The 24,602-nt window shown below is 41.1% G+C and overlaps 1 protein-coding gene and 1 long non-coding RNA gene across 13 annotated transcripts in view; both read right to left on the bottom strand.

Annotated features, from left to right (window-relative positions):
* LOC126997020 (ceramide glucosyltransferase-like) overlaps positions 1-14,784 on the bottom strand; it is a 49,958-nt gene extending 35,174 nt beyond the window's left edge. Inside the window, exons 1-2 of the mRNA XM_050858054.1 lie at positions 14,593-14,784; positions 324-2,192 (exon numbers count right to left, since the gene is read on the bottom strand). Coding sequence (XP_050714011.1) covers positions 324-1,069 — 746 coding nt within the window. The 5' untranslated portion in view covers positions 1,070-2,192; positions 14,593-14,784. The remainder of the gene's footprint in view (positions 1-323; positions 2,193-14,592) is intronic.
* A 2,926-nt stretch (positions 14,785-17,710) lies between these two features.
* On the bottom strand, positions 17,711-24,084 carry LOC126997018 (uncharacterized). 12 transcript variants are annotated; one of them, XR_007751836.1, is made up of 4 exons: positions 24,074-24,084; positions 22,176-23,786; positions 21,992-22,083; positions 17,711-21,899 (listed from the first exon to the last, which is right to left on the bottom strand). It is a non-coding gene; the product is annotated as an uncharacterized LOC126997018 (long non-coding RNA). The 12 variants fall into 12 exon arrangements; XR_007751827.1 differs by having other exon boundaries at positions 17,711-21,716; positions 21,808-23,786; XR_007751826.1 differs by having other exon boundaries at positions 17,711-21,807; positions 21,900-23,786.
* Positions 24,085-24,602: the final 518 nt, after the last annotated feature.

The following is a 24,602-nucleotide window of genomic DNA, read 5'->3' as shown; positions in this document are numbered from 1 at the left end:
CGCGTTCAGGAGGACGCGAGTTCAATCCCCGCCCGGTGCCACCAAGCTGGGATTTTTCAGCCGCCGCCGAGTGGCTTAAAACTACCCACATGCTGTCCAGAAGACCACCTATCAACCCGGACTCTAGATTCTAGGATTCTAGGCAGCATGAGCCAATGCAAGATGGCGCCACTATAAACACTCGCCTGCGCCAGAACGGGCTGGGCCGACCATCAGGCCCCACCGGGAAGAAGCCTACCGGCGCAATAGGCTGCGACGTAAAAATATAAAAAATAAAAAATAAAAAAATAAAAAATCAACTCCCCCCATTCCCCATTACTCACCCATAGATGATGCCGATGAGGTGGACCATCCAAAAGCCAGCCCAGAAGACGAGGATGGCGCCCGCGAGGACCAGCCGAACCACCTCGAGCTCCCCCATTGAGGCCGAGGACGAGAAGAAGGTCGAGGAGGCTGAATTCGAGAACGTGGTTGAGGCTGAGGATGACTTGAAGGCCGAGGTCGAGGAGGGCGAGGAAGGTGCAGAGAGCGAGATCGAGGTGAAGTTTGGAGCCGAAGAAAAGATCGAAGTCGTTAGCGGTGAGTTCGATGTCAAAGAACCCGAAGAAGAATTCAACGGAGAGAAGATTGAAGTCGTTGGCGTGGAGTTCGATGTCAAGGAACCCGAAGAAGGCGACGAAGCAGACGAAGAATTCAACGGAGATAAGACTGAAGTTGGAGTCGAAGTCACAGAACCCGAAGAAACGAAGGAGGGAGGAGGAGGAGAACGAGGAGCTGAAGATACCGAAGAGGAGGAGGAGGAGGAAGGAGAAACAAGCGAAGAAGAAGGAGGAGGAGGACCTGAGGGATAACTGGAGGTAGTGGAGACTGCCGGGAGGTTAGTCTGGGCAGCCGTGGAGATCAGCAGGAGGACAGCGAAGTTACAGAGCCAAGCCAAGGCCTGCTGTCTGGAGAAGTGGGTGGAGGAGGAGGAGGAGGGGGTGGAGGAGGAGGAGGAAGTGGAGGTGGTGGAGTGGGTGTGGGTAAGAACCGACCACAGCCAGTCCAAATGGTGAGTGGGTGAGGACATCGAAGTGGTGGTGGTGGTGGTGATGACGGTGGTGATGAAGGTGGTGGTGAAGAGTGGTTGTGGTTGTTGAGAATGAGAACTAGGTGGTGGTAATGGTGGTGATAGTAGTAGTAGTAGTAGTAGTAGTAGTAGTAGTAGTAGTAGTAGTAATGGTAGAGAGCAAATAGAAAGCTACGCAAATAAATAGATAAATAAATAGATAAATAGACAGATAGATAGATAGATAGACGGGTAAGTTAACACACAAACGAACACAGTAACAAGATAAGAGAGAATTGAAGGTGAGGTCTAACTTGTCCTTTTCTTTTTCTCCTTTTTTTTGTCCTACTTTTCGCGTTCTGGTGCTCTTTAATATTTCAGGCAAGTTATTTTCTTTGTTTTTCTTTACTTTCTTTTGTTTTTAGTCCGTTATTGTTTCTTATCTTTCTCTATTTCTTTTTTTCCCTCTTCCTCTTTCGTCGTTCTTTCTTACTTCCTATTTTCCTTCTCTTTTCCTCTTATTTATCTGTCTTTCTTTATTTATTTCGTTCCTTCCTTCTCTCTCTTTCTCTTTCCAACACACACACACACACACACACACACGGGGGGAGAAAGAGAAAGAAAAGAAGAGAAACTAATCAACTCTTTTCTCTCTCTTCTTATTCCTTTCTTTTTTTTTCTTTCTCTCTTTTTTCTTTATTCAAGTTGCCTCCGGTTTGCTCTTCTCTTAACTATTTATCTTTTTCTTTATCTTTCAGTCTGAGTTTCTTTCTTTCTTGTTTCACTTTGTCTTCTTTCTTTCTTCCTTCCTTCCTTCCTTCGTCGCTCTTCCTTTAAAACTGAGGAGGAGGAGGAGGAGGAAGAGGAGGAGGAGGAGGAGGAGGTTGAACTATCCCTTGCAGATTATAAGATACCAACACTGCAGCAAACGAAGCCGCAGTGGTAGTAGTAGTAGTAGTAGTAGTAGTAGTAGTAGGTAGTAGTAGTAGTAGTAGTTGGGGAGGTCAAAGGGATAGGGTGGCGGTGATGATGATGGGGAAGAAGAGAGACACCTCCATCATTCCCCTTCTTCCCCTCTTCACGACCCCACCACAATCCATAATGGTGGTGGTGGTGGTGGTGGTGGTTGTGGTGAGCTGCACTTCTGTAAATAAATGAGAAAATGCGTAATTAATATGAGACGATGTTTGATGTAGATAGAGTAATAATTAAAGTGAGAATTGCACCTGTACCATGAATTAATAATGAGAGAGAGAGAGAGAGAGAGAGATAACGGATGCGTCTCCCCCCCTTTGACAAACGCAATATCTACTACTACTACTACTACTACTACTACTACTATTCTTACTACCAGCACTACCAATATCACGCTTCCTACTACTACTACCACTACTACTACTACTACTACTACTGTCATATCACGTCCCATATCAATAGTATTCCCCTTTCTGTCATTCAATTTTAACATAACCCATTTCCTCCCCCCTCCCCTCCCTTCCCCCCTTCCCTTCCCTTCCTCTTCCCTCAACTTTGCTAAGCAGGTCAGGTATTGACACGTGTCCCCTCCCCTTCCCTTCCCTTCACCTGAATTTAGGGGAGGAAGGGGAGGAGGAGGACGAGGAGGAGGAGGGGGAAGATCTAACTGCAGTGGTTTGGCTGACGTGTGTGGAGGAGGAGGAGGAGGAGGAAGAGGGGGAGTTGGAGGAGTCAGTCTTCGATTCCCCTCCCCTCATCCTTGTCCTCTTCCCCTCCCTCCTCCTCCTCCTTCTCCTCTTCTTCCTCCTCCTCCTCCTCTCCCTTTAACTTCTTCTCCAAGTCACGCTATTTCTTCTTTTGCAGTGTGTGTGTGTGTGTGTGTGTGTGTGTGTGTGTGTGTGTGTGTGTGTGTGTGTGTGGACTGACGCATAGGGGGGTGGAAGGGGGGCAAGGTGTTAGAAAAAAATAAAATAGTAAATAAATAAATAAATAAGAGTAAAGTAAAAAAATAATGATGTTAAGAGAAGAAAATATTAATAGAAAAAAAATACGAAGATGGAAATGAGGGAAAAAGAAGAAAGCGGAAAAAGAGAAGAGGAAATGAAAAAAAGAAAAGAAAAGAAAAAAAGAAAATGTAGAAAAAAATATGAAGAAAGAAAGAAAAAGGGAAAAGAAAAAAGAAAGGAAAAAAAAACACTAACGATGAAAAAAAAAATACGACGAAGATGGAAATGAGGAAAAAGAAAGAAAGGAAATAAGGAAAAGGAAAAAGAAAGTGCAAAACAAAAAAAGGCGAAGATAGAAATGAGAAAAAAACGGAAAAGGAAAAAGAAAGAAAAGAAAAAAGTGAAGACCAAAAAGAAAAGAAAGAGGAAAAGAAGAAAATCGCAAAGGCAGAAAAGAAACAAAGAAAAAATGTCTTAAGGATAACATAATATTTTTTTAGTATATATGTTTTTAAAGAAGTAAAGGAAGGATTTTCTTTTATATTCCTTTAGTCATATGCTCTCTCTCTCTCTCTCTCTCTCTCTCTCTCTCTCTCTCTCTCTCTCTCTCTCTCTCTGGAAGGATATTAAATTATCAAAATCACACCAAACCCAGGAATCCAAACCCCTCTCTCTCTCTCTCTCTCTCTCTCTCTCTCTCTCTCTCTCTCTCTCTCTCTCTCTCTCTCTCTCTCTCTCTCTCGAGTATATTATATTATTATCAAAATCACACCAAACCCAGGAATCCAAACCCCTCTCTCTCTCTCTCTCTCTGACCCCATTACTCTTACTACCCAAACAACCAATAATCATATTCTACTCATAAAGGAGGCAATAAATAACTTCTCCTCCTCCTCCTCTTCTTCCTCCTCCTCTTCCTCCTTATCGTTCTCTGCAGATAACTCGAATATTATGAGAATTAGGAATGTGATATGATGTGCAAAGACCTCTCTCTCTCTCTCTCTCTCTCTCTCTCTCTCTCTCTCTCTCTCTCTCTCTCTCTCTCTCTCAACGGTGGAAAAACTCAATTCATTTATTTCGTAATCTAAGCTGTCATCTCTCTCTCTCTCTCTCTCTCTCTCTCTCTCTCTCTCTCTCTCTCTCTCTCTCATTCACCTTCTTTTCTACTTTGCAACCCACTTTTCCACGTTTTTTTCGGTGTGTGTGTGTGTGTGTGTGTGTGTGTGTGTGTGACTCATATCTGCAGGTGGCCGACAAGTGCTAGATGTAGGAGAGAGAGAGAGAGAGAGAGAGAAGAAACTCTCTCTCTCTCTCTCTCTCTCTCTCTCTCTCTCTCTCTCTCTCTCTCTCTCTCTCTCTCTCTCTCTCTCTCTCTCTCTTACATTAAAGATACACTGTCCCTGTGCAACATGTCATTATTATTATTATTATTTCTACTATTTATACGAAGGAAGAAAAAGAAGAAAAGAAGAAAGAAGAAGAAGAAGAAGAAAAAAAATAATTAAAATTAATGTATATATAATTTTTGTAATACATTAACTTTAAAAAAATAATAATAAAGTACTTAAGAGAATGAGAACGACAGAAATAAGGAAAATAATAATAACAAAATTTATGAAAAAAATAAAAATAAAAAGTTAAAACTGATAAGATACTGGCTTAAATTTCCTCTCTCTCTCTCTCTCTCTCTCTCTCTCTCCCCCCTCACTAGGTTACATAAGAGAGAATAAAAGGAATATATTTTTACACTTTTTATCTCGTCTGGGAGTTGGGAGAGCGAGCCAAGAGCGGCGGGCCGTTGCCCGCTCATCAACATATATGTACACATTTACAATATGTAAGATGTAAAAATAAAGAAAGAAAAAGAGAGAGAGAGATAGAGAGAGAGAGAAGACACAGTAAAACCCTGACCTAACTTTGCCATTTCCTCTCTCTCTCTCTCTCTCTCTCTCTCTCTCTCTCTCTCTCTCTCTCTTACAAATTAACGAAAATAATCATTCCTCCAATTAGTGTGTGTGTGTGTGTGTGTGTGTGTGTGTGTGTGTGTGTGTGTGTGTTTCCAACGCCCCATGACTTGCTATCAGATAACACAGATACAAAATCGCGCACACACACACACACACACACACACACACACACAACTGAACTCTTTTAATCGTGTCTCTTTATAGCCAGATGTTATGTAGAATAATTAGAGAGAGAGAGAGAGAGAGAGTGTCAGTGACGTGCAAAAAAAAATATTGCTAAGCTTCTCTCTCTCTCTCTCTCTCTCTCTCTCTCTCTCTCTCTCTCTCTCTCTCTCGAGCACTAGTGTTTCACGTGGTTCAAATGAGCTCATGAACCGCGTGCCAAGTGGGTCGAGGAGGAGGAGGAGGAGGAGGAGGAGAGAGGGAGAAGAGGAACAAGGACAAATGGGAAGTAAAAGGGAGAAGGTTGAGGATTTGAAGTGGAGGAGAAGGAGGAGGAGGAGGAGAGATAAAGGGGTTAGGAGAGAGAAAAGGGATAAAAAGTAGGGGAGAAAAGGAGAGAGAGAGAGAGAGAGAGAGAGAGAGAGAGAGAGAGAGAAAGGAAAAAAAAGGAGGTAAGAGAGAGAAAAGGTTGATGACGGAAAACGAGGAGGAGGAAGAGGAGGAAGAGAACAAATACAAGTGAGGAGAAGTGAAAGGAAGAAAAGAAAGGGAGGAAGGGAAGAGGGACAGGGGAAGGAGATAGAAGGGACGAAGGAGAAGAAGAAAAAGAAGAAGAAAGAAAGAAAGAAAGGAGGAAGAAGAAAGAGGAGTAATTGTAAAGAGCTTTTTGGCGGCTCAATAAATCCATTAAGTTTGTATAGTGTTACCTCTCTCTCTCTCTCTCTCTCTCTCTCTCTCTCTCTCTCTCTCTCTCTCTCTGTTATTCTTCCCTTCCTGACCTCCTTTTCCCTTTTTTTCCTAATTTGTTTTCTTTTTCCTCTTTTCTTCCTTTTCTTTTTATTCCCTTCTCTTCCTTCCTCCTCCTCTTCTTGCAACCCATCCTTCTCCTCCTTTCCTTCCATCCCTTTCATTATCTTTCTTTCTCCTTTTCTGCTTTTCCTTCGCATTCCTATCCTCCTCCTCCTCATCCTTTCAATAGAAAAAACTAAGATACCATTTAATCAGAAAAATGATTAACATTATCTTGCGGAAAACACACACACACACACACACCACGTAACAAGACGCTGTAGACTATTACGTAAGGATGGAGAACCGATATAGGAACCAGCTTATAACGATGACACTTACTGAAGAATATTACGTAATTTAGGAGGATAATACGTGACAGCTCTTGTAAACCTAACCTCACCTGTCGCTACCTGTCCTCATTATTCATTATCGAACCTATTCTTGAAGGTGTCTATCGTATTGGCACTCCCCACATGACTGCCAAGACTGTTCCGCTCATCCACACCACTCTGTTAGTAAACCATTTCTTGCCTGTGAGAAGGAAGGAGAAAGAAAGAAATGAAGAGAAAAAAAGTAGGAAAGGAAGGCAGGGAAAGGAGTGGAAGAAAGAAAGGAAGGAAGGAAAACCCCACGACCCCTTTCTCTCCCTCTCCTTTCCTTTTTTCCCTCCCCTTTCTACCTTCTTTTTCCTTCTCTCACTCTCCCTTCTTCTTTCTCTTTTCCTAACTTCTCTCCCTTCTTCGTTCTTCCCTTCTTCCTCTCACTAACCCATTGCTCTTACAACCAGAACCATGTAAACATCACCCTTATATAATTCCTTCATTCATTAGTAAACTGAAACCCATTGCTACGTGTCCTTCCCGGCTCTCTTACCATCAGAACCTTATTAACATCGCCCTTATTAAAGCCCTGCGTACAGTTTTAACTTGTAAGCTTCGGTCAAGTCTCCTCGCACCCTTTGCCTTGCTAGAGAATGCGGGGATTTAAATGTTTAAGTCTGTCCTCATAAGGCAAATTTCTTAACCCGTGAATCACCTTGTAGTAGTAGTAGTAGTAGTAGTAGTAGTAGTGGTAGTAATAGTAGTAGTGGTAGTAATAGTAGTAGTAGTAGTAGTAGTAAAAGTGGTAGTCCTCCTTCTTCTCTCTCCTTCTTCGTCTTCTTCCTCCTCCTCTTTCTTCCTCTTCCTCCTCCTTCTGCTTCCTCTTCCTCCTCCTCCTCCTTCCTCTTTCAATAAGCCTTCACAATACTTTTCTATCCACCAGCTCACTCATAACCTCTTCCTCCTTCTCCTCTTCCTCCTCCTCCTCCTCCTCCTCCTCCTTGTTTGTGCCCCGCTGACGGCTACACTCAACTGCTGACTTCGGAAAGAAAATCTGCAGCCTGCTGTTGTTGTTTTTTTTGTTTTGTTTTTTGCTTCCTGGTTGCTTGCTAAGGAGGAGGAGGAGGAGGAGGAGGAAAAATGAGACGCAAGAGAAAAGGAGGAAAAGAATGAGATGGAGGAAGAGGGAATATCAAAGGAAGAGGAGGAGGAGGAGGAGGAGGTTAAGGAAGATGTATGAGAGAAGGAAGAGGACGAAGAAAAGGAATGGAGAGTGATACACACGAGGAGGAGGAGGAGGAGGAAGAAGAGGAAGGGAAGATGGAGGTAATGCGGGGATTAAGATGAAGGAGGTAATGAAGAGGAGGAGGAGGAGGAGGAGAAGGAGGAGGTAACAAGATGAGGAGAATGAGGGATAGTGAATGAGATGTAAGACGAGGAGGAAGAAGAAGAAGAAGAAAAAGAAGAAGAGGAGGAGGAGGAGGACAAAAAAATCAACCAGAGAATAAAGACGAAACAAAATTAATAAGTGGAGAAAAAAATAGAAAGGATAGAAGGAAGGGAGGAAGGGAGGAAGGAAGGAAGGAAGGAAGGAAAGGGAAAAAGGAAGGATGTGAGTAAAGGATAAAAGGTAAGGAGAGGAAGTGAGTAGGAAGGAAAGACGAAAGAGAGGAAGAGAAAAAAGTAGGAAAGGAAGGAAGGAAAAAAGAAAGGAAGGAAGGAAAGAGGATGGGAAGAAGAAAGGAAGTAAAGGATAAAAGGGAAGGAGAGAGGAAGTGAGAAGGAAGGAGAGAAAGAAAGAAAGGAAGAGAAAAAAAGTAGGAAAGGAAGGCGGGAAAAGGAGTGGAGGAAAGGAAGGAAGGAAAACCCCACGATCTCTTTCTCTCCCTTGCCTCCTTTCCTTCTTTCTCTCCCTTTTCCTCCCTTCTAACCTTATCTCTCCATTTATTTTAATTTCCCCTTCTTCCTCTCTTTATATCCCTCTCCCCTTGTTATTGTTATCCCTCCCTTCTCTCCCTCTTTCCTTATCTTCCTTCTCTCCCTTTTCCTTCTTTCTTCCTCTTTCCCTCCCTTTTCTACCATCTTTTTCCTTCTCTCACTCTCCCTCTTTCTCTTTTCCTCCCTTTTCTACCTTCCTCTTTTCCTTCTCTCCCTTCTTCTTTCCTCTTTTCTCTTTCTCTTTCCTTCTCTTCTCTTTCTTCCTCCTCCTCTCCTTTCAATCCTTTCCCCTCCCTCTTTCTCTTTCTTTTCTCTCTTCTTCTCCTCCTCCTCCTCCAGTATTATTTGAAAGAAAGGATCAGGTATACTCTCTCTCTCTCTCTCTCTCTCTCTCTCTCTCTCTCTCTCTCTCTAACAAACTTTCAGGACACATAATAGGGCACACCTTACCTCTTACTGCTGAAAAGAGGAGGAGGAGGAGGAGGAGGAGGAGGAGGAGGAGGAGGAGGGCATGACCACACATTCTTTCAGCTTATTTAAGTATTCAAATATTTTTTTAGTAGTAGTAGTAGTAGTGGTAGTAGTAGTAGTAGCAGTAGTAGTAGGTTGGGTTAATATATACGAGAAAGTTTATATTATTACTCTCTCTCTCTCTCTCTCTCTCTCTCTCTCTCTCTCTCTCTCTCTCTCTCTCTCTCCGTGACCTCATCAACTGACCTAATCTCAAGAATACGTGACCTCAGATGACGCTAAACCCCCTCACCCCCCCCCCTTTTTCCCTCCTTCCCCTTCATTCTTTTTATCCCCTCCCTCTCTCTCTCTCTTTCCTATCCCTCCCATCTTTCCCTCCTCCTCCATTCTTCTACCCTCTCCCTCCCTTTGTTCCCTTTCTGTTGTCTTTCATTTCCTTTTCTTCATTTTCTTTTCCCTTCATTTTTTTTATTTCCACATTTTTGTCCCCCTTCCTTCTCTTCCCTCTTTATTTTCTCTCCCTTCTCCTCTTTCCCCTCTCTTCCTCTTCCCCTCTTTCTTCCCATCACTCAACCTCTCCCCAACTATGAGAAAGAGAGGGAAGGGAATAGAACGGGATAATGAGGGAAGAGAAAAGGGAAGGGAAGGAAGAGAAGGGAAGGGAAGGAAGGAGAAAGAGAAAAGGGAATATATAGGAAGCAAATAATTAGGAAACATAGAATAGATGTGAGAGAGAGAGAGAGAGAGAGAGAGAGAGGTGGAGCACCCCCCCCCCTCCCTTTTCCTGTCGTCCCCCCTTCCTTCCCGTATCCCCTCCCCCTCCCTTCCCCGAGGTCGCTAACCCATGAGAGGATCCATTTTTTTTTTTTTTTTGGTTTCGTGGAAAAATATATTACTGTTAATGAGCTTGAATGCAAAGACCGACCCGCCCCCCCTCTCTCTCTCTCTCTCTCTAAAAATGTAAATAAATAAATGTCTGAACTAAGGAAATGCTTTTAACAAATTATATGGATTTATCTTTTTCTTCCGACCAATATCTTTTCCATATCTTTCTCTTCTCTCCCTCTCGTTTTCCTCCTTTTCCTATGCTTCCCCTTTCTCTCCCTCTCTTTTCCTCTTCTATTTCTTCTCTATCCTTCCCTTTCCTCTTCTTTTCATTCTCCTTTTCCTTTCTTTCTCCCCCATTTCTTCTCTTTCCTTTCCTTTCCTCTCCTTTTCATTCTCCTCTTCCTTTCTCCCTCATTTCTTCTCTTACCCTACTCTTCCTTTCCTCTTCTTTCTTCTTCCTGCCCTATTTCCTCCCCTTCCTTAACCTTCCCTCCTTTACCGCTTTTCTTCTCTCTTCTCCCTCTCCCATTTTTCACCCTACCGCCAATCCCTTCCCCTTCCCTTCTCCTCTATTCTTCCTGTCCCATTTCTTCCACTTCCCTCCCCTCCCTTCCCTTTCCTCCCCTTCTCTCCCCCTACCTCCAATCCATAACCCTTCCCTTCTCTATTCTTCCTTGCTCCACTTCTACCCCTTCCCCTACCCCCCCCTCCTTCCCCCTTCCCTTGCTATAATATTCAGGCCATTTACCTTTCTGACTCACGAGAACACCAGTAATAACCAATCAATAGTTCGGTACGTGTGTGTGTGTTTGTGTGTGTGTGTGTGTGTGTGTGTGTGTGTGTGTGTGTGTGTGTGTGGTTGTCTAGGTACTGTTACCCTCTGGTCCTCCTCCTCCTCCTCCACCTACTACTACTACTATAATAATAATAATAATAATAATAATAATAATAATAATAATAATAACTACCCTATACCAGCATGATTTATATATTACGTAACCACTTCCTCCCTCCTCCTCCTCCTCCTCTTCTTCCCCCCAACCCTCACCTACACACACGTCACTAATTATCCCCATCATCACCTGTGCCCCTATTCCCCCCCACACTCCCTCCCTCCCCCCCTTCTCCCCTTTCCCACATAGGTTTTTTTTATATATTGGCCTTTCACCCTTCCTTCCCTTCTCTTCCCTTCGCTTCCTTTCCCATCATCCCTTCTCTCCACGTCACTTTTTTCTCTTTTTTTTCTCTTCCCATTATTCCTTTCCTTATCACTTTATTTCTTTCTCTTCTTTTCCTCCTTTTCAATTTTTTTTTCTTCCCATCGTCCTTTCTCTTCTCCCTTTCTTTTTTTTTCTCTAATCCTTTTCCTTCGTCTCTTCTTATCTTCCTTTCCCTCCTTTTTTTCTGATCCCTTTCCCTTTCTCTCCTTTCTATTCCTCTCTCCTTTTCTCTTGTCTTTTTCTTCCTCTGCTTTTCTGTTCCTGATCTCTTTCCCTTTTACTCTCTTCTATTCCTTTTCTTCCTTTCCTCTCCTCATATGCGTCGTTATCCCTTCTCTTCCTCCCTTTCTTCCCTTCCACCATTTTTCACTTCCTCTCTTTACTCCCCTTCCTCTTCCCCTTCCTCTCCATTCCCTTCAATTACACTTTACACATGAATACTCTATCTCCCCTTCCCCTCCTCTCCCTCCCTTCCTCCCTCTTCCTCTCCTCTCCCTCCCTCTCTTCACACCGTTCGTAATCATTATGGACAGGTGTTAAAAGTGTGAAATATGAAATATGAAATAGAAGTAGTAGTAGTAGTAGTAATTGACTTATAATGTTAGAAAATAAAAGTTAGAGAGAGAGAGAGAGAGAGAGAGAGAGAGAGAATAATGCCCCAAGGAATACCACCTCCTCCTCCTCCCTTCCTTTCACTCTCCTTCATTAACAACAACAACGAGAAGAAGAAGAAACTTATAACCAAGAAATTCATTAACCACCACCACCACCAACAACAACAACAACAAAAACAAACTCCAGCATTAAAATTACGGTGTTGTCAGAGAACATTGAATGGTGGAATTATATACTACAGAGAATTATTTATCAGCCAGGAAGAGGAGGAGGAGGAGGAGGAAGAGGAGGAATAAAGGGTAAATAGAGGAAGAAAGAATGGAAGGGAGAGAGTGAAAAGGGGGAGGGAGGAAAATGATGAGGTGGGGGAGGAGAAGGTGGAAGAGGAGGGGGAGGGGGAGAGTGGTTATAAAATATGAGATGAGAATGAAGGACGAAAATAATAGCGAGGAGAAGGAGTAGTAAGAAGAGGAGGAGGAGGAAGACGAGGAGGAAGAGGAGGAAACATGGAGAGACAAACAACACAAAACCGATTAAATAAAAGTAGATTAAAATGCCCGTCTGTTTGTTTGCCTGTCTCTGTTCAATATTCCTGACGCAACGGGGTAACGGTCGACGCGAATTTCAAAAGGAGTTGATGGTTTATGCAGTGACTAGTTTTGCAGGGAGGATGTTTCTGGCGGTGACTCGGTTAGAATATAATAAAATACAAAAAAAACTTCCTGATGATATTTGTATTACTGATGTCAACTGTAAAGGAGGAAGAAGAGGAAGAGGAGAAAGAGGACGAAAGGAGGAGGAATTAAGAGGCGAAAAATGAAAAAAGAGAGGAAGAGGAGAAGAGAAAGATAAAAAAGAGGAAGAGGAGGAAAAGGAGGAAGAAGAGGAAGAGGACGAAAGGAGGATGATGAGGAATTAAGAGGCGAAAAAGGAAAAAAGAGAGAGGAAGAGAAGCAAGAGAAAGAAAAAGAGGAATAAGAGGAAGAGGAGAGGACAAAAGGAGGATGATCAGGTATTAAGAGGTGAAAAAGGAAAAGAGAAAGAGGAAGAGGAGGAGGGAGAGGAGAAGAAGGGAGAAAGAGAAAAAAAAGAGGAAGAAGAGGAAAGTTAAAATAAATGAGAATTGAAAACGAAAGTGTGTGTGTGTGTGCGTGTGTGTGTGTGTGTGCCACTTGTCACACACACACACACACACACACACACACACATACACAATCACTCACACACACACACACACGGAGCTATACTTGCCTGGCTATACAATCGCTGCCTTTCGCTGTACGGGGGTCACAGGTAGCGAGGTCACGTGAGGAGGTCAGAATCACTTAGTCTAGGTCACCGTGGGGCCAAAAACACCCAAAAATAACAGCACACTAGTCATGGGCACGGCCGGAGCGCGAGACAATCCCTCCCTCCTAAATGGCCATCCCGGCGGTACTGAGCGAAAATTTCCAAAGGTTCTCCGCTTATAGGTTGAGGTTGCCACGTTGCCACTTCTCATAAAAACGTCCAAAATAACGTTTCCTCCCATGTATACCCATTACAAACACACCAAAGCCTTATAATTTGATGTTTTACAGGGGATTATAACCACTGACAAGCTTGTAATAGGCGAGAAATAGTACTATCAGTTCAAGGTTGAGAATGCCGGGTGAGGTTGCCATAGTCCACTAGAGTAATGGCGCCTTCGTGTATCCTTGTATTCTTATGTGTATTACGCCAACGGTCGTGTCTAAGAGTGGTGCAAGGCCGCAGGAGGAGTGGAGGAGGTGTGGAGGAGGCGTGGAGGAGCGGCGAGGCTGGCAAAACATGAGGGAAGGAAGGCGGTCGATAGGAAGAGGTGAGGGAGGGAGTCTGCGTGTATGATGTCACCTCGCACACAAACACACACACACACACACACGTCTATCTGTCTGTCTGTCCTGTCTACACATACATACAGAGAGCCACAGGAGGGAAGCTCAAGCATTAAAAAGGATGACGATTTTTCTTTATCCCGTTAAAAAAAATAATCAAGGTAATTAACATACATTTATACGCACGTCTGTCTGCCTGTCTGTCTGTCCCTCCTGTCTCTACATGCATACATATATACATACATACACACATACAAAGCCATAGTAGGAAAGGTTTGCTATTGTGAAGGATAATGTAACTTTTTTTGTATCCCGTTAAAAATGCAAAAACACATTGACTCAATTCAATTAAATTTTTAGTACCCCGTTAGAAAAGCAGAACCTCAAGAACATACAAACAAACACACATATTTACACATTTTCTATATCTAGCCGAATGTCACTGCCCTTCCGGACTTTTTATGTCCCTTCTTCAGCCTAGAATCATCTTCTAGCCCATTGGATCTTGTATTTAGAGCACACACACACACACACACACACACACACACACACACACACACACACACACACACTTTCTATTTAACTATCTTCTAGGAAATTCCAGTCAGTCTCCTTTCACCATCTATATCCTTTCTATCTATCTATATTCTTTCTCTCTCACTCTAGCTCATGCACAATTCATTAAACGCCAAGAAAAAAAAAATAAACAACTCATATTTTATTTAAATCTCATGACGAAGACTTAATTCCTTATTGCACACGATCACATTTTAACTTTTTTTTACATCCGCTTAAAACCCAAGGCAAGCTGATGATAAAGAGAGAGAGAGAGAGAGAGAGAGAGAGAGAGAGAGAGAGTCGACATAATATTTTTGCCCTACTAACCATTTGATTTGCATTTCGATAATCTCTTGTAGTGTAAATCATCAGAGAGAGAGAGAGAGAGAGAGAGAGAGAGAGATGAATCACGTGAGTTGAGTCTGAGAGGGGGAGAGAGGGAGGGAGGGAGGGAGGGAGAGGAGGTAAGGGATGAAGGACTAGAGGAGGAGGAGGAAGAAGAGAAGGAGGAGGAAGAGGAGGAGAAGGAGGAGGAGGTCGTGAAGAGAGAAGAAAACATGATGAATATTGAAGTAGGAGAGAGAGAGAGAGAGAGAGATTCCTGGTGGGCTGTTATCTTATCGCTTGTCCCAGGCACCGGTTGGTTCACGCAAGGCGGACTATATACCCGCCTGCCCACCTGATTAGCTCATTTGTCACTACTACTTAGGCCTACTACTAACTACTACTACTATTACTACTACTACTACACACACACACACACACACTTACTAGGCAACACACACACACACACACGCACACACACACACACACACACACTTACTAGGCAACACACACACACACACACACACACACACACAGACCCAATTCTTACAAAATCATATCACAGACTTACCTTGATATAGATTATAAATATGTTTAGTCCAGATTCCTGACACGAGTATTAGTACAGGGCTTGAAAATAGAATAATATCCCCTTCAAGTCAAGTATTTTCTTCATTGGACGTGTATATATATTCAACAGACACGTACACACTCACATAAACACAGGCACACACACACAGTGCCTGTATACTGACAATCATATGCGTTGGGTGTAGATATATATTTCTATCACTTTTTCTCGCTATCTAAAAGTCAGCCAATCACATCTCGCCCTTTTCAACGGCAGTATTTCTTATCGTAGCGTCGGAATCCCTCTCAGCCAATCAGAATTAACCTTTTCGTGACGTCAGATGGTCTTTTCAGCCAATGGGAAGGGAGGATTTGCGTTACGTCATCGGTGGACTCAGTTTCGTTGCATCATCGGCATGTGAGAGTGAGTCATAGCCAATGGGAGAGGAGGATTTATGTGACGTCATGGATCCGTTGGCCAATGGGAGCGTCGTGTGATGAGGTTCGGGCAGGTGGCTCGGGTAACTGAGGTTATGTATTAGTTTTCCTTCTTCGTCTATATCCTGTTGGTAGTTTTCTTTTGCTTTCTCTTTCTCCTCTTCTTTTTTCTTTATCACCTTCTTCTTTTCGTTCGTTATTCCTCTTTTGTAATTTTTCTTTCTACTTCTTTTTCTCTATTTTCTTTTTACTTCGTTGTACTCATTCTCCTTCTCTTCCTTCTTCTTTAATCTTCTTTTCTCATCATTTCGTCCACTTTTTCTTCTTCCTCCATCTTTCCTTTTTCCTTCTACTTCTTCCTATTCGTGTTTTTCTGCAACGTTCCCCTTCTCGTTATCTCTCCTCTTTATCTTCTCTGTCATCATCGTCTACCTTTCTTCTTCTCTTTGTTACTCATCATCCTCAATTTCCTTTTCTTCCTCCTCGTGACCTTTCTGTTTTTCTTCTTAACTTGCTTATTTCCTTCTCTTTTCACTCATCATCCTCAACTTCTTCCTACTCGTGATCATCTTCTGCAATATCTACCTCTTACTCCTCCTCCTCTTCTTCCTCTTCCTACTGTTCGTCTTCTTCACCCTCCTCCTCCTCCTCCTCTTCCGGGAACTGGGATTCACTATTTATGGCTCATTCCAAGAAGCTGCTCATCAGTTCGTCATCAGAGCTTCCTCGCTTCTCTCTGTTACGCTCTTATAAACTTTTGGCGTTCCTTTAGCATTCCTTTATTGCTTATACATCTCTTCGTCAAGGTGGAGGAAGTGTGACTCATATGTGGTTGGTGGTTATCTTGTGCCCGTGCGTCACATCTTAGATTATAGTAATGTAGGTAAATAGGATGATGACGTATGCTTGGTGATGATGGGGAGGATGAAGATGATGGTTAGCCAAGTGTCTTCTGTTCTCTCTTCCTTTTGTTTCTCCTTTTTGGTTCATTCTTTCCATTCGTGCTGTTTTGTCGTTGTTGTTTCTCTTACTCTATTTTTTATGTTACTTTCTTCTGGTTCTCTCTTCCTTTTTTTCATTGCTAGTTCATCCTTTGTTTCATTGTTATTTTTCATGCTCTTCTCTTTTTTTCCTCACCATCCTCTCCTTTTCTCTCTTTTCGTCGCTTTCTTCTTCCTTTTCATTCTTTCAACTTCCTCTTCTGTCTTTTCTTTTTCGTTCTAGTTCATTCTTTGCATTCGTGATTTAAGTTTCCTTCTTTTCTTCTTCGATGTTTATTACTACTTTTTTTTCTATACTCTTCCTGTTTTTTTCTTTTTTACTTTTCTAATTCATTCTTTCCACTCGTGATTTTTTCTTCGATTTCTATTTTCTTTCTCTCTTTTTCATTTTCTTTCTCTTCTTCTTCTTCCTTTACCTTCTCTTCTACTACTTCTGATGATGATGATGGTTACTGTATCCTGTTTTCTCTCTTTTTCTTTCCCTTCCTTCTTTACTATATATTTCCCTCCGCTTTCCCCTTTCCTTTCTTATTTTTCTTCCCCATTATATATTTAGAGAGAGATGAAATGGAAACCGACTAGGTATTTCATTCATTCCATTCCTTCCTGGGGGTTGGGATGGCATGTTCCTCCCTTCTCCCTTGTTGTTTACCTGCAACAATAAACTATCAATCAATCTTATCTATTCCACATGTATCCTTAGTTGTATAATCACACTCTGTACTGCCTGGGGGTTGGGATGGCATGCTCCTCCCTTCTCCTTTGTTGTTTTACTTGCTACAATAAACTATCAATCAATCAATCTTCGTTCCCTTCATTTCCTACTCGCTCTCTCTATCTCTCTCTGAACGTCAAACCGGATCTTTATGGTGTCGGTTAAAGAGTCTAGGGCTGGTATTCTTAGACGGTTCCGCCTCTAACATCAACTATTTCCAAAGGCTAAAAAGGAGAGGAATCGAGTTTTCATGAGTCGTTTTCACCTTCATATTATAGAGGAAGGATCAAACTACCATCAGAGTCATTAAACTACCCCTAGAAATGCCCATAATGCCCACGAAAGCCTTGTCAAATATGAGTGCTTGGGCTCCGAAACGATTAAGAATACGGTGTTGTGTTGTGAAACGTAGTGATTCAGGGGAAGTAGGAAAGGTTTAGTGAGGCATTCTTCGGGAAATTCCCCACGTATCCGCCCGCTCATTCATTTGTATAATAATAGTGGTAGTAGTGGTAGTGAAGGGGGTCTTAGCAGCATTAGTATTAGTAGAAGAAGAGAGAATACAATAAATAGGAGGAGGAGGAGTAGTTAGGGAAATAAAAGAAAAAAGGAGGAAGAAGAAGAGAAGGATAATACTAGTAGTAGTTGAAAAATAGAAGATGAAGAAGGAGAAGAGGTAGTAATAGTAGCCATGAAGATAGGAGTAGCAGCATCAATAATAATAATAATAATAATAATAATAATAATAATAATAATAATAAGACTTAGAAGCAGAAAAACAAGAAAAAGAAGAAGTAGAAGAAAAAGAAAAAGAAGTAGAAGATAAAGAAGATGAAATACAGTGACTAAGAAGAAAAAGATGAAGAAAAAGAAGAAAAGACCAATAACAACAACAACAATAAAAATAACACCTTTTCAAGAGGAAGGAATCGCACACACCACACAAAACTCAATCAAACTAATCCAACAATACTTTCTTTAATTAAAACCATATTCTTTATATATATGAGAGCCACTTGTTACATCATTACTTCCTTTAGAACCAACATTACAATCTGCTGCACACACACATACGCACACACACACATATAACATACACCTTCCCTAACGAGAGGAAAGGTAACATTCACGTGGGCAGCAGTAGTAGTAGCAGTAGTAGTAGCAGCAGCGGCCAACCAGTGTTATAAACCTCTCTTTAAACCAGATTCTTAACACTATTCCTATTATTATGAACAGACTCTACTACCTGCTATCCAACACCAGGTAGTTTTATAGAGGTGTAGCCCGAGCACGGATGGGAGGAAGCGAAGCAAACTCACCCATTCCAATACAACTGACTCTAACGTTACTGGAACCCAAAACATTACTTGTATACGTAGCTGCTCTTACACTTACTACATTACTTAAACCCTGCAATATTACGTAAGGTCAGTGTAAGTTACGACAGGTAGGTTTGGTTGTTGTTGTTATTCTTTTTGCAGTAAACAGCTCAAGGGCAAAAATATATGAGAACAAAAAAGCCTGCTAATTAATTTTTTCTTCCTTTCCTTTTCTTCATCTCTTTCCTCCCATCCCGCTCTGAAGCTACATAACATTATAGGCCGAAGGAAAGTGGCAGAGAAGCACACATGAGTTACACTTCCAACACCACTCTGCAACACCCTCGGCCTGGCCTAACCCAGGTGTATACACTCAATATGAGTACACTAACACACGCTGGGTACGGGACTAACGATGAACCTTTCGTAATCACCAGAAATACAGGTAACTACTGGGAAAGGTCATTAATAAAGGTAAAGAAATCAATCACCGGCTAAAATGAAGTGTCTGTGTGCCTGTGTGTCTGTGTATCTGTGTGTGTGTGTGTGTGTGTGTGTGTGTGTGTGTGTGTGTGTGTGTGTGTTTACGACTAGGATACGGTGTTTTGGTGTGAATAATGACATGTATAAGTGTATGATTGCAGGTATAAAGAGTTATCAGAGTATGTATGTATATTGCATGCATAGCAGTAGCAGAATGAACACACTTTATGACTTAACAAAATTATGAGATGCCAGGAGCCGAAAAATTATTTGTGCTAATCTTAAAAAAGAGCAAATATGTCTGTTTAATCTGCTGATAAGGTAGAAAATAAATACCCAGGAATTTACTACTACACATAAAATTGAGTGCACTACCATAAACAAAACAAACAAACAAACAAACAAAAAATAAATAAGTAAAAAAAAAATAATAAAAAAATAAATAAGATAAAAAAATAAATAAATAAAAATAAAAGATGCAATAAACATAATAACACAGGATGTAGGAGTTAAAAAAAATGAGAGAAAAAGTTTGTTTGTGGGGTGAATGACTGACTTACCAGTGACTTCAAAGGGAGAAAGTCTGGGCAGTGGAATTATTTGAGGAATTGTACTTGAAATGACTTTGGTATTATGTATGTATGTGTGCGTGTGTGTGTGTGTGTGTGTGTGTGTGTGTGTGTTTAGACAACGTATACACAAAAAAGGGAATGAACGCGAGTGTATGCATGACTAAATTATACATGCACACAGTCCCTCAATAAAACATACATACACATTTTCTAAAGTAATACGTACATATGAACATACGTACATACATACATACATACATATACACACATCAACTTGTACTAAAGGAGAGATAGTGTATACATATGTAATAACAATAACAATAATAATAATAATAATAATAATAATAATAATAATAATGATGACACATACAGACAGGATTCCTAAGGTTCCAAGTCCCTTAATAACAACACAAGTCTTCTAACTGAGATATATCTATATATACTTTTATTTAACACTCAATATGAGCACTTGAATGACTTACAGATGTGTGTGTGCAGGCTACGCTAACCAGTCCGTACTCGCTGTCCCTATTAGTACTCACATCAGGTATAAACTAACTCTGGAAAAGGTTGGAAAGTTCTGTTAAGTCGGCGCAACATCTGTGGTCATATGCCGGAACTAACTCTGGATATAACTGAACTGAGGTATGGAGATCAACATAACCATCAGCTTTTTTTTTTTTTTTTACAGCAAGGGCAAAAACAAGAACAACAACAGAAAAGCCCATAAAATACTACTGTGAGCTGTGGGTAGCGGGCTTTTTTTTTTGTGTACTCTTTTTGTTGCCCTTGAGCCGTGTCCTTTGATGGAAAAAAAAAAGGGGGAAGAACAAGAGATCAAAACAGAGGTCAATATCGGGTGAATTTACGAGCTCAGGGCAGGTTTAAGGCCTTTCCCAATGTCCTCCACCTCTCCCAGGCATTAGCATACTCCATCCTGCTCTGACAAATGCACTAGTTTAATCTCTTCACCTGGTCCTCTGTCTGCCCTCACTTCTACCATTTATGAGTTGCTTTGTTACTTCGCTGCTTCATCTATCATAATTTTGAAGTCCATTTAGTATTCTTGATCGTCATTAGAATACCCTCGCCCTTTGTTTTCTATTCCATGATGCTCGCTTATTTTTTCTCACGTTACTGCAGACAGACTTTAGATATAAGTATTACTTCTATAAGGGTGAGGAGGGTTAATTTCAGGACGTTTTCCCTTGATGTGAGTACGAGTAGGAATAGTGAGTACAGATTGGTATGCATAACCTATATATTCAAGGGACTGTAAGGGAAAGGAAGGGAAGGGAAAGAAAAGGAAGGTAAGGTAAGGGGAAGGATGGAAAGGAGGAGGGAAGGAAAAGGAAGAGATGGGAAGGAAAGGGGAGGCAAAGTAAGGGAAGGTAAGGTAAGAGATGGGAAAGGAGAGGGAAGGAAAGGGAAGGTATGGGAATGGTAGGTAAGGGATGGGAAGGGAGGGAAGCAAAGGAAAGGAAAGGGAAGGAGGTAAGGTAAGGTAAGGGGAGGGAAAGGGAAAGGGAGGGAAGGGATGGCAAGGGAAGAGGAAGGAAGGGGAAGTAAGATAAGGTATGGGGAAAGGAAGGGGAAGGGCGGAAGGGGAAGGGTTGAGTCACTTATCTACGCACACACTCACACACACATGTACGCAATGTATGAGTGTGTGTATGTACTTTTTAGCACTTGGATGTGATGACTATATGGCGTTATGGCACACGGTTCTCACACGCACACACGCACACACACACACACATATCGTCGTCTTACTATAATGTGATCAGGAACATGTCTATTTGTGTTTACTTGTGTTGAGAGAGAGAGAGAGAGAGAGAGAGAGACCTGTACTAACATAAGGCTACAGGTGTGTTTGATCAAGGTGACACACACACACACACACACACACACACACACACAGGAAATGGGGACCATACATAGCTCTTACAAACACACACAGGTAAACAGGAAGGAAGGAGAGATTACTGTGCTCTCTCTCTCTCTCTCTCTCTCTCTCTCTCACCCTGCACCCATTCAACTCCCTCACCCTTTCTTTACCACCCTTTGTACCCTACCCAATCCCTTCCTAATCCCCTTAATCTTATCTAATCTCTTTGAAGCACACCTCAACCTTTTTTTGCCTTTTTTTATACTTTATCCTTTCTTTATCACCTTTTCTCAGCACTTAGGCAATCTTAGACTCCCTTAAGAATGTAACACCATATTCTAGCTCTTTTTCATCTTCCTATCCTTTCCTTACACTTATGGCAATCTTAGACTCCCATTTTTGCTCCTTTTCAGCTTCCTATCCTTTCTTAATCACCCTTTCTCAGCACTTATGGCAATCTTAGACTCCCTTAAGAACACATCATATTTTTGCTCTTTTTCAGCTTCCTATCCTTTCTTAATCACCCTTTCTCAGCACTTATGGCAATCTTAGACTCCCTTAAGCACACAACACCATATTTTTGCTATTTTTCAGCTTCCTATCCTTTCTTAATCACCCTTTCTCAGCACTTATGGCAATCTTAGACTCCCTTAAGAACGTAACACCATATTTTTGCTATTTTTCAGCTTCCTATCCTTTCTTAATCACCCTTTCTCAGCACTTATGGCAATCTTAGACTCCCTTAAGAACGTAACACCATATTTTTGCTATTTTTCAGCTTCCTATCCTTTCTTAATAACCTTTTCTCAGCACTTATGGCAATCTTAGACTCCCTTAAGCACACAACACCATATTTTTGCTCTTTTTCAGCTGTCTATCCTTTCTTAATAACCTTTTCTCAGCACTTATGGCAATCTTAGACTCCCTTAAGAACACAAGACCATATTTTTGCTATTTTTCAGCTTCCTATCCTTTCTTAATCACCCTTTCTCAGCACTTATGGCAATCTTAGACTCCCTTAAGAATGTAACACCATATTTTTGCTATTTTTCAGCTTCCTATCCTTTCTTAATAACCTTTTCTTAGTACTTATGGCAATCTTAGACTCCCTTAAGCACACAACACCATATTTTTGCTATTTTTCAGCTTCCTATCCTTTCTTAATAACCTTTTCTCAGCACCCAGTATCTCTAAGCACATTATATCATGGTTTTATTCTTTTATATTCTCCATGTTGTTTCATAATCAAGTTTCCTAAGCACTCGATATCTTACCTAGAGCCATTTGAAGCATATTAGTTTAGGTAAGGGAAAGGAAGAGAAGGGAAGGGAAGGAAAGGGAAGGTGAGGTGAGATGAGGTAAGGAAAGGAAGAGAAAAGGGAAGGGAATGGGAGGGGAGGTGAGGGAAGGAAAGGGAAAGGAAGGGAAGATAAGGTAAGGTAATGCAAGGTAAGGTAAAGGAGGGGTGGAGATTGAAAAGGAAGGGAAGGGAAAGGAAGGGAGAGGAAGGGAAGATAAGGTAAGGTAAGGGAAAGGTGGAGATGGAAAGGAAGGGAAGGTAAGGTAAGGAAGGGGGGACTAAACCATTCTATCCTTTTTGATTTCGTTTCTAAGCACCTCAAACCATTCTGAAGCCACTTAAGCACATGATACCTTGTTTTCACCCTTTGTAGCCTTCTATCCTTTCTTAATTAACTTTTCTAAGCACCTAATATCTCTGAGCACATTATACCATAGTTTCTGTCCTTTTAAATTCTCTGTCCTTTCCTAATCACCTTTCCTAAGCACTCAAAATCTTACCTAGAGCCATTTGAAGCATATTAAGTCAGGTAAGGGAAAGGGAGGGGAGGTAAGGTAAGGAAAGGGAAAGGAAGGGAGAGGAAGGAGGGAAGGAAAGGGAAAGGGAGGTGAGGGAAGGAAAGGGAAAGGAAGGGAGAGGAAGGAGGGAAGGAAAGGGAAAGGGAGGTGAGGGAAGGAAAGGGAAAGCAATGGAGAGGAAAGGAAGATAAGGTAACGGAAGGGTGGAGATGGAAAGGAAGGGAAGGGAAAGTAAGGAAGAGGGAGACTTAACATTTCTAACCCAGAATCCATTTGAAGCATATTAGTTTATTTTTTTGCCCTTTTAAACTTTCTATCCCTAGTTGATTAATTCCTTTCATTTTCAAGCTCTCTTTCCTTTTTAAATTTCCTTTTCTAAGCACCTCAAACCATTCTGAAGCCACTTAAGCACATGATACCTTGTTTTCACCCTTTGTAGCCTTCCATCCTTTATTAATTAACTTTTCTAAGCACCCAATATCTCTGAGCACATTATCCCATAGTTTCTGTCCTTTTAAATTCTTTGTCCTTTCCTAATCACCTTTCCTAAGCACTCAAAATCTTACCCAGAATCCATTTGAAGCATATTAGTTTATTTTTTTGCCCTTTTAAACTTTCTATCCCTAGTTTATTAATTCCTTTCATTTTCAAGCTCTCTATCCTTTTTAAATTTCCTTTTCTAAGCACCTCAAACCATTCTGAAGCCACTTAAGCACATGATACTTCCTTGTTTTCGTCCTTTTCTAGCTTTCCGTCCTTTCTTAATTAACTTTACTAAATACTTTCAATCCTTCTGTATCCACATAAGAACATGACACTTTTTTTTCTGCTACTTTTTTTTTTAGCTTTCTATCTTTCATTAACTTCTCTAAGCTCTCTTACCAACAACTATTTTAAGCACATTATGGCCCTTTTTTCATTATTTCAGCATATTACCTCTTAATTTGATTCTTCTGAACATCTCTATTTATTTTTTTTTAGCTTTCTATCTTTCATTAACTTCTCAAAGCTCTGAAAAATCTTACCAACAGCCATTTTAAGCACATTATGGCCCTTTTTCTTTATTTCAGCATATTACCTCATACTTTGATTCTTCTGAACATCTCTTATCATTCTTTTTTCCAGCTTTCTATCTTTCATTAACTTCTCTAAGCTCTGAAAAATCTTACCAACAGCCATTTTAAGCACATTATTGCCCTTTTTCCTTATTTTCAGCATATTATCTCATACTTTGATTCTTCTGAACACCTCATATCATTCTGTCTGGAAGCCACAAGTCCTTCATTATGTAACTCTAGGCACATTACATCTTCCTTAATGCTCTTCTGATAACCAAGTCTTTCATCTGAACTGGACACTTGGCTTATTGATATTACGAGAACCCAGTCTTGTCTTCAGTCCGCTTAACCTTTCCATGTATTGAATCTGTTTTGTACCTCCTAAGTTGTTTGTTTTGCTATTCGATCTACTGCAAACTTTTCTATTTTTTTTCATTTTTTTAGTAGGTTGGCTTTGCTTCCGTTCTCTATCCCTGTTCTTATACAAACTAGTCCACTTTCCCTTCTGACATCACCTAAACATTATTATCATTTTCTTAGTTTCTTTTCCTTATATTTCCTTCCTTTTGATATATTTTCGTTTTTAGTAGGTTGTCTTTCCTTCCTTTCTCATTCCCTGTTCTTATACAAACTAGTCCACTTTCCCTTCTCACGTCACTGAAACATTATTATCATATCATCATTCTCTTGTTTCTTTTCCTTATATACTTCCTTCCATC

The sequence above is a fragment of the Eriocheir sinensis genome, chromosome 11 (assembly GCF_024679095.1).
Source record: "Eriocheir sinensis breed Jianghai 21 chromosome 11, ASM2467909v1, whole genome shotgun sequence".
NCBI lineage: Eukaryota > Metazoa > Arthropoda > Malacostraca > Decapoda > Varunidae > Eriocheir > Eriocheir sinensis.
Note: the sequence above shows the minus strand (reverse complement) of the source record. Positions and strands in the feature narration are given on the sequence as shown.